Source organism: Physcomitrium patens, chromosome 25, assembly GCF_059467195.1.
Source record: "Physcomitrium patens ecotype Gransden chromosome 25, ASM5946719v1, whole genome shotgun sequence".
Taxonomy (NCBI): domain Eukaryota; kingdom Viridiplantae; phylum Streptophyta; class Bryopsida; order Funariales; family Funariaceae; genus Physcomitrium; species Physcomitrium patens.
In genome coordinates this window covers 9,545,827-9,559,312 of record NC_143434.1, presented here as the reverse complement: position 1 = coordinate 9,559,312, position 13,486 = coordinate 9,545,827, and the positions used below count along the sequence as shown (strand labels likewise).

At 39.7% G+C, this 13,486-nt stretch overlaps 1 protein-coding gene across 4 annotated transcripts; it reads right to left on the bottom strand.

Moving 5' to 3' along the window:
- Positions 1–2,982: 2,982 nt before the first annotated feature.
- LOC112277597 (P-loop NTPase domain-containing protein LPA1 homolog 2) lies at positions 2,983–9,346 on the bottom strand. 4 transcript variants are annotated; one of them, XM_024510128.3, is made up of 9 exons: positions 8,606–9,346; positions 7,135–7,222; positions 6,618–6,851; positions 6,063–6,337; positions 5,721–5,802; positions 4,994–5,539; positions 4,080–4,811; positions 3,804–3,917; positions 2,983–3,500 (listed from the first exon to the last, which is right to left on the bottom strand). In XM_024510128.3, exons 2-9 carry the CDS (start codon positions 7,135–7,137, stop codon positions 3,177–3,179), a joined length of 2,310 nt encoding a protein of 769 aa, XP_024365896.1. In that variant the 5' UTR covers positions 7,138–7,222; positions 8,606–9,346; the 3' UTR covers positions 2,983–3,176. The 4 variants fall into 4 exon arrangements, with proteins under 4 accessions (XP_024365896.1, XP_024365895.1, XP_024365897.1 ...); XM_024510127.3 differs by having other exon boundaries at positions 8,911–9,346; XM_024510129.3 differs by having other exon boundaries at positions 9,189–9,346.
- Between the last annotated feature and the right edge of the window lie 4,140 nt (positions 9,347–13,486).

Here is a 13,486-nt window from a genome sequence, read left to right as displayed (position 1 = left end):
CGATTGTACATGCCACAAAGGTGTGACGATACTATCTATTGGAAAAGCCAATGGTTGTTTGGACTGACCATCGACCCTTGATACATGATTTACATCTGAAAAATATGAAATTATTGCATCATCATTGGAAAGAACAATTGTAGCTTTTTTATATCCAACTTGACTACAAGCAAAGGCGACAATATATTGTTCTAGAAAATTTATTGCAGAGACCAGAATTGAAGGACAAATCAGGAGATAAGGCAAAAGTCGCTACCATTAGTAGTATCATTTCAAATCTAACCAAAGAGGCAGAATGGAAGGAAGCTACTCATCGAGATGTTTATTTCAAGATGGTTAGTAATCAATTGAAGGTGGGCGATATACATTATCAAGATTATACTCTTAGTGATGGCTTGCTCTATTTTAAGAAGCAAATTTATTTACCTGATAATACTAAACTCTAAAAGCACATACTTCAAGAGGAACATGAAATTCCAATATTTAGACATATAAGATGAGAAAAGGCTTTGAACCAAATCTGAAGGACATGGTTTTGAGCAGAATTGGATTGTGATATTTGAGCCTTTATATGCTCCTGCAAGTCATGTCAACGTAATAAAGCACATAAAGCAGCATCTCCTAGATTATTACAGCCAATTCAACTACCTACAACATATTGGAAGTAGGTGACTATAGATCTCATTACGTGTTTGCCGCAAACACCTCATAATCATATAATGGTTGTTGTCTTTGTGGATCGACTCTCAAAGCAACTTCACTTAGTCATAGTGCGCTTGGATATTGATGCCCCAATGCTTGCATGAATCTTCTTTGATACTATCTTTTGTCACCATTGATTACCTCATGTCATTGTTTCAAATTAGTATCTATGCTTTATAAGAAGTTTTTGGCAAGCCTTATTCAAGCTACTAGGTACACGACTTGACATATCTATAGCCTTCCATGCCCAAACAGATGGCCAAATAAAGCGTGCAAATTGGACCTTTCAAGATATGTTGCGCGCATTTGTAGTGGTTCATCATAATAATTGGGATGAATACTTGATGCCTTTGGAATTTACTTACAATGATAGTTTTTCAAGCAAGTACCAATCATTCACTATTTTTCCTAAATACCAATCAACATCCAATTACACTAGCAAGTCTCAATTGTCCCATCGACACCAACAACTTGATAAGAGAAGAATTTACATAATGGCTTACAATGGCCTTATAAGAGGCACGACACTGCCTTTTTATTGCATAGAATTGATAGAAGTAGTATGAAGATAACGATCGGCAACACAAGACCTTCCAAGAGGATGATCAAGTGTTATTCTCCAATGCCAACTTGCCACTTGCTACATCAACCTAAATTCATATACTATCACCTTGGTGGCTTGGACCTTTCCACATTTCTATAGTGATTTTTGATGTCGCATATCACCTTGAGCTTCCACCACATATTTGGATCCATCAAGTCTTTCATGTTTCGCAACTGAAAGAATTTCATATCAAGCTAAAGCACTTTTTAGATTGACATCAACTACCACTACTACGAGTTGTAATTGATGACCAACAAGAATATGAAGTAGACAACATCTTGGAACATTGCTACCTTTGTCGTGGTAGTGGACGTCCACAACTTCAATGCAAAGTTCTTTGGAAAGGTTATTATATTCACAATGCAACATGGGAACTTGCATAGAACCTCACATATTGCCAAGAGACAATTCAAAGATACCATTGGGAGCAAAACGAAGACGTTCTACATTAATGGAGGGAGATTAACTACAACAAGGTATAAATAAGATAATTATATAGATAATTAGAACTATCGAAGTTTCTAGAATTAAGATTAGGTTAGTAGATCAAATATGATCCATTGTAGAACATTCTAAAAAGAGTTTAGGGTGATTATTTAGGTGGGGTCTATCATGGAATCTTTTAGAAAAGACTTAGGACAGTTATCTACATAGGGCCTATTATAGAATCTTCTTGAAAAGGAATTTAAGGTAGTTATCTAGGTAGGATCCACTACCTAGGAACATTCTAGAAAGTCCAAAGTGATAGGATACGGTATAAATAGGATTAGCCATGGCCTTTTGGAGCATCTAGTCAAGTGTGGTTTTGGACCCTTTCTCTTAATAAAGTTTGGTTCTGCATCTTTCTATTCAAATTTGTTCTGTTTTGTTTCTATTTGCTTAGTTTTGACTTTCATGTCCTATTCTGTTTAGTTTCATTTCATTTTTTTTTGGTCTATTTTGTCTATTTTGATGAGGCTTTATGTTGAAGTGGATTAGAAGGATCTTCGGTTTTTGAAATAGTCTAGTCTTGTTTCACATATTATGGTTTTACATCATTATTGTATGCATAAGATTTTACGCTTGTGTTTAAAACATTATTGCATTTCTGATTCACTCTGCTTAGAATCACATGTATTCAATCATACTGTTAATTTTGTAGAATTCAATCCATTAAATAGTGCTCATGCTCTAGGAGCTTTTTTGAGAACGACAATATTCACGTTTGGACACGATTGCGAAGTTGAATTGAGTGGAATATCCCTGAGCTCAAAAGGCGTTAGTTTTAGATTTTGAACTGCTCAAAGATGCCAATTTCAGTAGTTTAGTGTGAGCAGATATGAGGCAGTGAAGTATTCCTGTTCACTCAAAACAGCAATGTCACAATGACTGTATGTCATCACACCTAACCCTGAAACAATCCTGTCATATCAGTGCAAATGTCGACTTCTGCTTGGTACTCCCACGTACGCATGGCACATTCAAAGCAAAAATATCTGATGGCAATAGATTATGATGGCACACCCTCTACCGACAAGTGTCGTCACAATCTCAAAAAGTGACTTATAGCATTTACTACCATGCCATTTTCATATGATGGCAATAGATTATGATCGCATATGATGTGTAAGATTTCAACAATAATAATTGAAAATGGAGTGCCAGTGGGACATATGAGTTGATATAACACGGGGAAATTCCGATAATACCTGTTGAGGTGATTTCTGCACGATGGCAGAAATCTGATACTTCACTAACCATATGTACAATTGATGTTACAATCAGAATGACACAAATAGTGCGTCAAAACTTCAATGTCTACTGCTACAACGAAGAGAGGAACTGCTACAAACCCGCTTCCAAGGTGCAAGACCACGGCAGTTTAACGAAGCTACGGGAATTTAGTGGCGAATGCTGCCTGGATTACTGATTTTGGCGAAAGTCTTTTCGGAGAGTTTTTTATTGAAGATGACCGAATCTTGTGAGAGTTTGATCTTCGAAGTACTGGCGCAGCACGACCTACAGCTGTTTTATCAAAAGATCGCAATCGTAACATGTGCGATTTCTTATCTTTAACAAGAACTCCAGGCGAAGCTTTTTGTAAAGGACTAGAATCCTCGACCTCCCAGTATGCATCATCCTCTTCCCTTGCAACAATGTCATCGTCACCTTCACCTTCGGACCGGCCACTGTCATCATCCATAGACCCTTCCATCTGCTTTTCCATTAACATCCACAAGTGGTCAGGTAGGCAGTACATGTATTTTGAAAATGACGTAACGTAAAATCTTCAAAATCACAAAGGACTACATATGATTCACGACCTTGATTCCTTGACCTGCCAACCTGATCTTTGGCGTCTTCGATTTCAGATGTGTACACTATGCATTCCTGCCCATTTGTATATTATGGTACGCTCGACTTACAGAGCAAGCTTGGGTGGAGTTAAAGAACGTACTAAATGCTTCCATCCGGCAAATTACAACAATATGGACAAGGAAAATTATGAACAGCTTACTTCATCCTCTTCCACACGTTCCAGCTCAGACTCGCTCGTTTCTCCTTTTACAGCACCTTCACCAGCTTCCTCCAACTCTTCATCACTTCCATTAACCTCGATGTCCACCTTGAGCTGCAAGACAAGTTGACTAAAATTTTAGTATTGTGCAAATGACCCAATTGAGACGAGGATAAACATAAAATGCAAGCATATTTCAAAGTAACCAATTATCACGAAAGTTTCTACCTAATCTAAAGTCGCTAAACAATGTTGAACCACAAAACAATTACCAACCTCCTTATCTGTCCCGATTCCGGAGAAGCCAGCTGTTGCATGACGGAGATCACCATTATCGAAGGAACCTTCACCACCGTAGGAGGTAACTCCTGGGCCGCTATCTTCGCTAGAAGTCCCATTATCACTTTTCCAGGCACTCAAACCAAGATTACCAAACTGCAAACGAACAGGTTCAGCAGAACCAACAGACAGCGGCCCATAAAGTGTAGATCCAACCACTTTGTGTTCAAATACACTGGCCTCCGGCTTCTTTGCACATTCCACGGGCCATGCTTTATCCACAGATCCATCATCATTCATAATAGCCAGCAGGTTTCGGGAAGACCCTTGACGTTGAATTAATCGGAACATACTTTTAGACCCCAAGGCTGATGCAGTATACTGTTTTGAGTATTCTTGGTGAACGACTTTGACAGTGTTTGTATTTAGATCAAGCAGCATATCTCCATCTTCCATTCGCCGCAGGCAGTTGAAAACCGTTGCATGAATGGCAGCCACGCTCTTATCTACATTGGTGTTGTTGATCTTCGGTACAAGATGCTTATCAGCACGCTTGCACAAATAGTCTTGGATGGCTCTGATGTTTCGTATATACTTCACGTACTTGTTCTTGGAAGGATCTAATGTCATGTACTTTGCACGAACTGCAAACCTCTCCATGTGTTTGCTTTCGTTAGCGATGTACATCATGAACGGTATGATTGATGGATGCTTTTTCATGAGACCCATCTGAAGATTCAATTCACCATCAAACATGAATGAATTTATTCACTATGGAGTATTTCTTTGCGAGTGCTGGACATTCAGGTGTGTAAGACAACCATGATAGAGTTGGACAACCTTGAATACCATTGCACGACATAGCAACGATCATGTCAATAAATAACAGTGCTAGAGTCAGAAATGCTTACCACAAAGTTTAGACTTAGATGGACACCCTCAATTACAACGGACTCTCTCCTCTTCTCCCACCCTGTAATGAGTCGGTCGAGACTGTCCATCACCATCTCGCTTTGAGCCTTGAAACCTTGGACTGCCATCACCTTAGCGCTCACTAGGCACTCAGCATTCTCCATCTTCCCACTCCCAGAAGGCCTCAAACAAGGGCCATCTTCTGTAACGACCCCTTTGCCCTTATTATCACTATTAGAGCCATCTCCATTGGTACTACATTGACTGCCATAGTTACATGTACCATTTCCATTGCTACCAAAAAGTTTAGGGTCCAGTTCTGTGAGACTGTCAGAGTCAATAGGAGTTGAGGAGCCTGTTGAAGAAATGCCTATATGTCCTTTTTTCTTTTGAATCGCTTCTGATACTGCCTCTGGATCCAGAAACTCCCCAGCATGGTAGGTAGATGACCAAAGCAAAGGATTTTCCTCCTCGCTAACAAATCCTCGCATCATATGCCGAACAGAATCAGTAGACACCACTGTGGTGACCCCAAGACGGTGTCCCTGAGAAACCCACGATTCTGAGTCAACTCATGATTTTACATAATAATAGTAACTGATCTGGATTCAAATCTCGATTTAAGAAAGCCTAATTCGTTCATATGACAACTCATGGGTTGAGCGATGATAAGGCGAACTGAGCAAGATCACAGATCAATAGAACTCATGAGCTAGGAAACATTACCAGTAAAGAAGCCAGCGTGGACTTCCCGCAGCCACTCGTTCCACAAAGTAGAACAGTCACTGATGTCCTCTTTTCTCGAATCCTGATTCCAGAAAATGCAAGGTACACCTCTTTCAAAGAGCATATTGAAGGAATTTCGTCGACGGTAAGTAAAAAAAATTGAAAAAATGTCGAGAAAGTTGACCCCCTCTACTTGGCAGTTGTTTACGACTCCTTCGACCGTAATTCATCTCTAAAAACTTTTCAAGTTCCAAAAGATCTCGCAAATACTCTCAAGTGAAACGAATTTGTGTATAGGAATCAAAATGCTGTTCAAATACAGGACAATGAGGAGGAACGTACCTGCAAGCGACCATAAGATCAGTCCGCTGTTTGGGACCCAAGTACTGGTGCTGTGCCAGTCCCTCGCACACCACATCGAGGAATTTCTCTCTGCTCACGGTAAATGTCGACCGCTTCTTCAGTGGTTTTGGATCCACTTTAAGTCCATTCGTGATATGCTCTTCCGTTTCTTTATTATCCATATCCGCTAGAGGCGCGAGCCCAACGAATTGATCTCTCTTGGATTGTTTAGGTGGCATCTGGCTTCGGATCACTTCGAAAACGCGATCACTTATCTGCCAAGTTCCACAATCATGGCAATTTAAAACAACAACTCCAGACATGAGTTCTTTGCATTGGAGAAATTACACATCATAAGATCTCCAAAATACTCACTCTTACAGAAGGCTCGATGCCTTAAAAAGATAGTTTGCATTCCAGCTGCAATCCGCAGAGACAGAAGTACCCATGAAATCTTGGTGTTTCACGGCATGAGACGATTGGACAATATGGAAAGTAATTCGAAGTAAAAGCTATCTATTGGAATTGTATTGAACAGAGGCTTACTGAACATACCTTGATGGAATGTCGGGGTTTGCACCCCATAAGCTGAAGCGTACTCGCCAGCATTGGCCGTGTGTAACGGTAAGATGGGGCCTGCTCCACGTCCTTTGCTCCCGGTGCAGGCTCATCTTGAACCAAAATGTACAATAATTTGGTACCCTCAACAGACTTCGAAACATGCAATGCTGAGCTTTCATCCGCATTTGCATGCAGGAATTGAGTCTCCAGGACCTTCTGAGACTTAACCTGAAAATATATACATTTGAAAGTTCTAATCAACTTGATATCAATAGACACAAAAATGAAAAACAAAATATTTCTTAGTGACATTGCATTAAACCTAAACCTCAAACCCAATCCACCTCAGTGAGTAAAAAGCATGTCACTTAAAAGCAAGATAAACCAAACACGTTTACAGTGGCTCTTAGAGTTACGAATACTCTCTGAAACTTAACGCATGAATCGACGACCGACTATACAAGAACTGTAATGATTCCAGAGCAACAGACAACCAAAAGGCGACAGGTACCATTGTGACGACTGAAGATGAACAAGATCCACTGTCTAATTCACGGTTTGATCCAGGCTAGATCTTAAAGATTCTTCACAAAGGACATCTGCATCAGAAAACATACTGGTTAAAATCTCGAATGTGGTATTCGTGAACGTGGACCACCCACAGAGAGGCATGAAAATAACTGGTACCACCTGGGGACAGCATTGTCAATCTTCCACAGGGAGCAAAGCCAAATACAGACTGTGTGGATACACATGTAGAATTCAGGCGAAAAGACTCAGGTGGGCAAAGAAAAACCACGCGAAGACGTAAGCTTCATTCCTCATAGCTCAGGGGCGTTTAAACATATGTAAGTAAAGCCTCCAAATGCAAAGCAGAGCACACATCAAGAACTACTTTCCAGGTAATTTCACGTGAAAGGCACCCACGAATTACAAAATCTACGGAATAAAATCCCAGAATAGAATATATGGGAGAACCCGTTAACTCTTCTTTCCATTCCAGATGCAAGCATCTAAACTTGACGTAAAACCTAAACCATGCGTTTCACATACACAAAGCACATGTAACCGTCCTCTGATAAACATTGACTTCAGCATGCTCAAGCTATTTAGACATCACTTCTAGTCGGAGAAACGCCTAAGTATAAAGCATTTTTTAAGTGTTTGCGAAACCAAGGCGAGTGAAAGTAACCAGAGATACCAGTTCCAACAGTTGCAAGACAATTACAGACCAAGAAATGCTCTTAAACAATACAAATTCCTCTCCATCGAGGACTACATGTCTCAATGCATGCAGACATCTTTGGCTTCATCGACAGGTTCCAAGTTAAATCCTCACAGCGGAAGGAAATCACCACAAATCACGAAACACACCTTGCCGTAGAGGCGAGTTAAAAATGTAAGACACGACTGATGAAACATGTGAACCCCTATGCAGACAAAAGAAAAATCGTCACTATTTTCGGACGCACGTCGTGTGCCAGAAAAAAGACTTCTTATCGAATATAGTGAGAAACAGGTACAATGAACTGAAGATTACAATCCCCTACATCATGCGGACTCGACAACGTAATTGCACTGAACAAACCAAATACTAAGTTTCATTTCTGAGTTGATTTCGTTCATGCGGATCGAAAAATGAGCACGCACATGAACTAAACCCTGGCCACGACAACGTCCGCTGTCCGCGACGTGTCAGCGCTCCGCGCAAGGGAGTATGTCGCCTCTAATCAGCAAGACACTCCCAGTGTCGAACACGTGCGAAGACCTCCCACTGCCCTCGGCTGCACCACTCACCCAGCTATGCTTCAACATCAACTCTCACCCCTCTTCTTAACTCCTTACAAATCAACTCAGAAACGTTTCACGCACATACGCACAGGAAGACAGAGAGAGAGAGAGAGAGAGAGAGAGAGAGAGAGAGAAGAAAAAAAACAAAAACAAACAAACAAGCGTACTATACGCGCTCTCTGTTCACTCACCATTGGGGGGTACTCATCATACTAACATTTGTAAGCAATGCCACGAATCCACAATCCTCGTCGCTTTCAGATCCTCGCGTTCCTTCCGAACTGACACCTATCGCAACTAATCTAACTACACTGAGGGGTAAACCCTCCAGTGCTGACAACCGCCCTTACGGAAAGAAATCGGCACCGACTTCCAACCTCAAAAAACCTCGGAACTCGCAGCGACGCCGCACTAATCGACAAGACAACCTATTCACCTACACATTATCCTTCCTCTTCCCCTCAAACCTGCTCCCCGCGGAGATGGAGCTACGCACCGAAAAATCTTTACGATTTCCCTATTGATTCCTCTTCCGCTCTTGTCCACTCCGCCCCCACAGAGCCAATCGCATGAACCCAATCGCCGCCAGACAAGCGATGAGCATGCCAATTCGTGCAACAGCTTTGCAACTCCCCTCGTTGTCCCTTACTCCAGAATCAGGGTACAGCACTCTGCGCTCCAAATGCAAGCAACCAAACTCGACCGACAGAATGACAAAACGATGCCACCACGGAGATGACGTCGTCGACTATCTCTAAAACTCTGAGTAGGCACCTGATAAAAACATAATTTCACCACGCGCTGTGTTGTGGACTCAGGAGCTGATGCTGACCCTCGATTGATTTTCAAGTAACATTGCCTTGTTCGGCGTGGACTCCGATGGTTTGAGGGAACGGAGCGCAGGAACGCGGGCCAGCCCAGCAGCAGCTCGCCGCCGACGCAATGGCCTGCTCCAGGGGCAAGTCAGTCTTTTATAGCTGATGCACGTTGCGGAGCCCGTTCAGATTCGGTTTTCAAGCTTCGGAATCGCGTAACTCGATTTTCGTGTATTTTTAGTTGCATAAGATATGCGGGGTATGGCGTTGCGACCAATGACCGAGCCACATGGTGGGGCTGAGTCGGATGACTTTCTCCCCTCTCTCGCTTGGTCCACACTAGTGTGGTAGATCTGGAACCTTCTGTTTCTTTTCCATTAAGTCACTGTTCCCCCCTTTCAACGTTAGTTTGGATTTCACGTATCGCCTTCCAGGGCTTGATACCGTCGTGGATGAGATATACGGTTCGTTGGATGTAGTTCATCATTTAGATGATGTATTATATACGTTCATCTCCATCAAGGAATAATTAGTTTTAGGGTTCTGCAAATGCTGATGTCAATTGATTACATCTTTGCACGTACACCGTTACAAAACATAATATGTTAGAAAATATAAAGCTGTGTTAATATAAGAGTAGCAAGTGCCCAAAGCAGAAGGGGTTTCAAAAGCACTTAAGTTCCAAAGTATAATCAGAAGCATGTGTTAAATAAATGTGGTTTCTTTTTTAACTTTGTTGATAAAATATACGAGATGGAGATCTGTAGGTTACAACGTTAAAAACTTTGAAAATAGGGCTTTATAACATTTTTTATACATACGCTGTATTCAACAAATCAACAGTGTACATAGTGGCACACTTCAAAATGCTGTCCTCCAATAACAATTGTTTCAATTGCAAGATTGTTACTTTAGTATTCCAGTTACTCATTGTCCAAGGTAACAGTAACATGCTTTTCACACTTCTTAATATTTTTCTTTTTTTCACTTTTGTGATGGCTTTACAGCAAAAAAATTTCTGGGTATTCATTTTACATAAACAAATTACAAAAAACTCTGCTTTTCCATGTATTCAAAATCTTTAATCGGATTTTATAAATGTTAGATTAAGATTTAGAATAACGTTTTTTTTTTTAAAATTTGAATATTTAAACCAAATACAAGCATGATTCTGAAGGATCGAATGTAATAAACTTATAATATGCATTCACACTAGTTAATGTCAAATAAATAAGGGGAACCATATCAATGGATGTACAATAAACAAGTATCAAAGTATGTTTCACCCCAAAGTGCAAAGGTTGGGATTTGCAAACTGAACGACAGTGCCCATCTTTGCCAACTCTGCAAGAGGGCAGCCAATGAGACACATCCCTGTGTGCTGGAGAGCATTCAGTTCCTCCATGTGAAGCTGGAAAGATGCATGGGCATGGATATGGGCAGTGGCACTATTTCTGGCAGAAATTACCAGTGAAATTGGAAAGCCCCAGTGGGACCCAATCCCTAACCCTAATGCACCCATTCTATAGGTCTTCTGTGTGGGGGGGTCGGGTCCAGCTCCATGGTGTGGACTTGTGCTCAATGTTCTCACAACTTTCCATGAGAGATGGGAACCAATGCTAGAACTCTTCCATGTCACCAATCAAACTGTGTGGCACCATCCTGGACAGCTCTTTAAGAGTGTGCATTTCATGGGAACAGCAATGAATTTTAGATGGCTTCAATAAATGTTTCCACATGAAGTGATGTAATACAGGTTTCTTCCCTTTGCTTAAAACCAACAATGTTATATTGGATTTATGAAGAGGTGTTCTTACATATTTATTCTTTTACAAGAAGATATTTCAACTGAACTAATTATGACTAGGTAATATGAATATATATATATATATATATATATAATTGTGTGTGTGTGTTCAACAAATAACTGATATTTACTTCAACTTACTTGCAAAAAATTTGAAGGGATCTATAATTATTGTAACTGTATCTGTTAATGCACTCATGCATGTTTCCCATCTCACCTGTATTAAGCAACATCTTTTTGGTGCATGTATACATATTTTTATTTTGGTACAATCAATATAAATAAATTTATACTTTTTGGTTTTTATTATGACTTGAATACATATGAATGGACATTATTTAAACAATGTTTTTAGAGTCTGCAGTTATCATTTAAAATTTTAAGATTAAATTTTTGTTTGGCATAGAGTTTGGTGTGAGTTTTCCATTTTTTTTTTTTTTTTTTTTATGAAAATATTTTTCCATTCACAAACTGAACAATGACTACTGTGCCAAATACCCAAACCAGTTTCAGTCAACATTATATAAAATATAATGTTCAAAAATAAAACTGGAACAAAAATGTCAAATCATTCAAGTTTGCAAAAATTTCTAAGTACCAACTACCAAAGTATCATAGAGTATACTAGCCAAGAAGATTTGTATCTACCATCCTGCAAACCCTAAATTGTATTAACATTGTTGAGATCATTAAATGTAGCCCGCGCTCTCCATAATATTTATTGTAGACTACAGTAAATATTGTAACTACAGTATTTAGAGTCTAGTGGAGAAGTATTATTTATCCTCTCATCTTTTCTCTTTTTGTAGATGAGACACAACCAGATCAATAGATTTTTGGATGTGAAGCTCTCTCTCTCCTTAGAAACCCTCTTGTGTATATGACTTACTACTATTCTTGTGTGTGTGTATGATTTACTATTACTCTTGTGTCTTTCTAAACATTCTCAACACATTATCGGCACGACTCTCTTCTACACACTATCACAATTTTTTGCTCTAGTCTTTGACTCTTCAAACCTGTTGCTACCCTTGCTTAGTGTCTGCCTCATGATCTTGTTCTTCTTACTGGCCCCTCACACATTAGCTTGTTTAGAATACTTGTTCCACTCTCTGCCCTGCTTGCTTAGAATACTTGATCCAGCCCAACTCCATCTCAGCTTGCTCCCTGCAGTGCCCCGCCCTTGCTCCTTGCTGCCGCCAAACCCACCACTACCGTCGCTGCCACCATGTTGCTGTTGACGCTGCCATGGCCGCCCTAACACCGCTGCCGTTGCTGCTCGCCGTCGCTATCCACCACTGCCACCCTGCCACCCTACTGCTGCTTGCTGCGCCATCTCATTATTGTTCTGTTGCCTTAATCTACAATCTCCTATATATATATATATATATATATATATATTTTTTTCAAGTTCAAGTTTATCATTTTAGTTGACTTTATATTTTAAGGTACGCTTTACTCAACTTTTCTACTTGATCTTATATTTTCTTTACAGATTTATTTATAATGAGTGCTTCAACATCTTCAACTGCTTCTACTATGGTTCCAACTATTACCACTGCATTCCAACATTTTCAAGCTCTTTTATTTCCACCAATTGACTGTGGATGGAAACAATTATTTATTATGGGCAAAAATGGCAAAAGCAAATTTATTTGCAGAACAATTCTCAGATGCTATTATGTTTGAAGAATCTCTTATAATAAGCATTTCTATACCTCATGCTATTCGTTGGAAAGCACTTCTTCTCCTTCGTGGTCATCTTGTACCTGCATTACAACATCAATATTTGGAAATGAAAGATCCTGCAAAACTTTGGAAGAATCTTAAATCTAGGTTTGATCATCAAAAGACCATTTTTCTTCCACGTGCACGTCATAATTGGATACATTTACGTATCTTGGATTTTCCAAATTTAAATGCTTTCAATGGTGAAATGTATAATATTGTCTCACAATTACGATTATGTGGACAAAGTATTTTTGAAGAAGAAATGATTGAGAAAACTTTCTCTACATTTCTTCATGTATCTGCTGTACTTGCACAACAATACAGGAACATGAAATTTCAGAGTCATTCTGATTTCATGTCCTATCTACTTCTTGCGGAGAAGCAAAATTAGCTACTCTTGCGTAATGCGAAAGCTCGTCCTATTGGAACTACATTTCTAGAATCTCATGCACTTAATACTTCAAAGTCTGAGAAGAAATTATATAAACATGGAAAACGTGCTCATAAGTATCAAGGTAGTCATAGTCAAGACCATTTCTATTTATATGGAAAGAATAAACGTTCTACTATTAATTATAGTAGAAAATAAAAATCAGAGATGCGTTCATGCTATAAGTGTGGAATGATTGGATATTTAGCACATGCGTGCCATAATTTAGAATATTTTATTAAAATGTTCCAAAAAAATAAGAAATTACAAGCTGAGGCTCGTGAAGTTC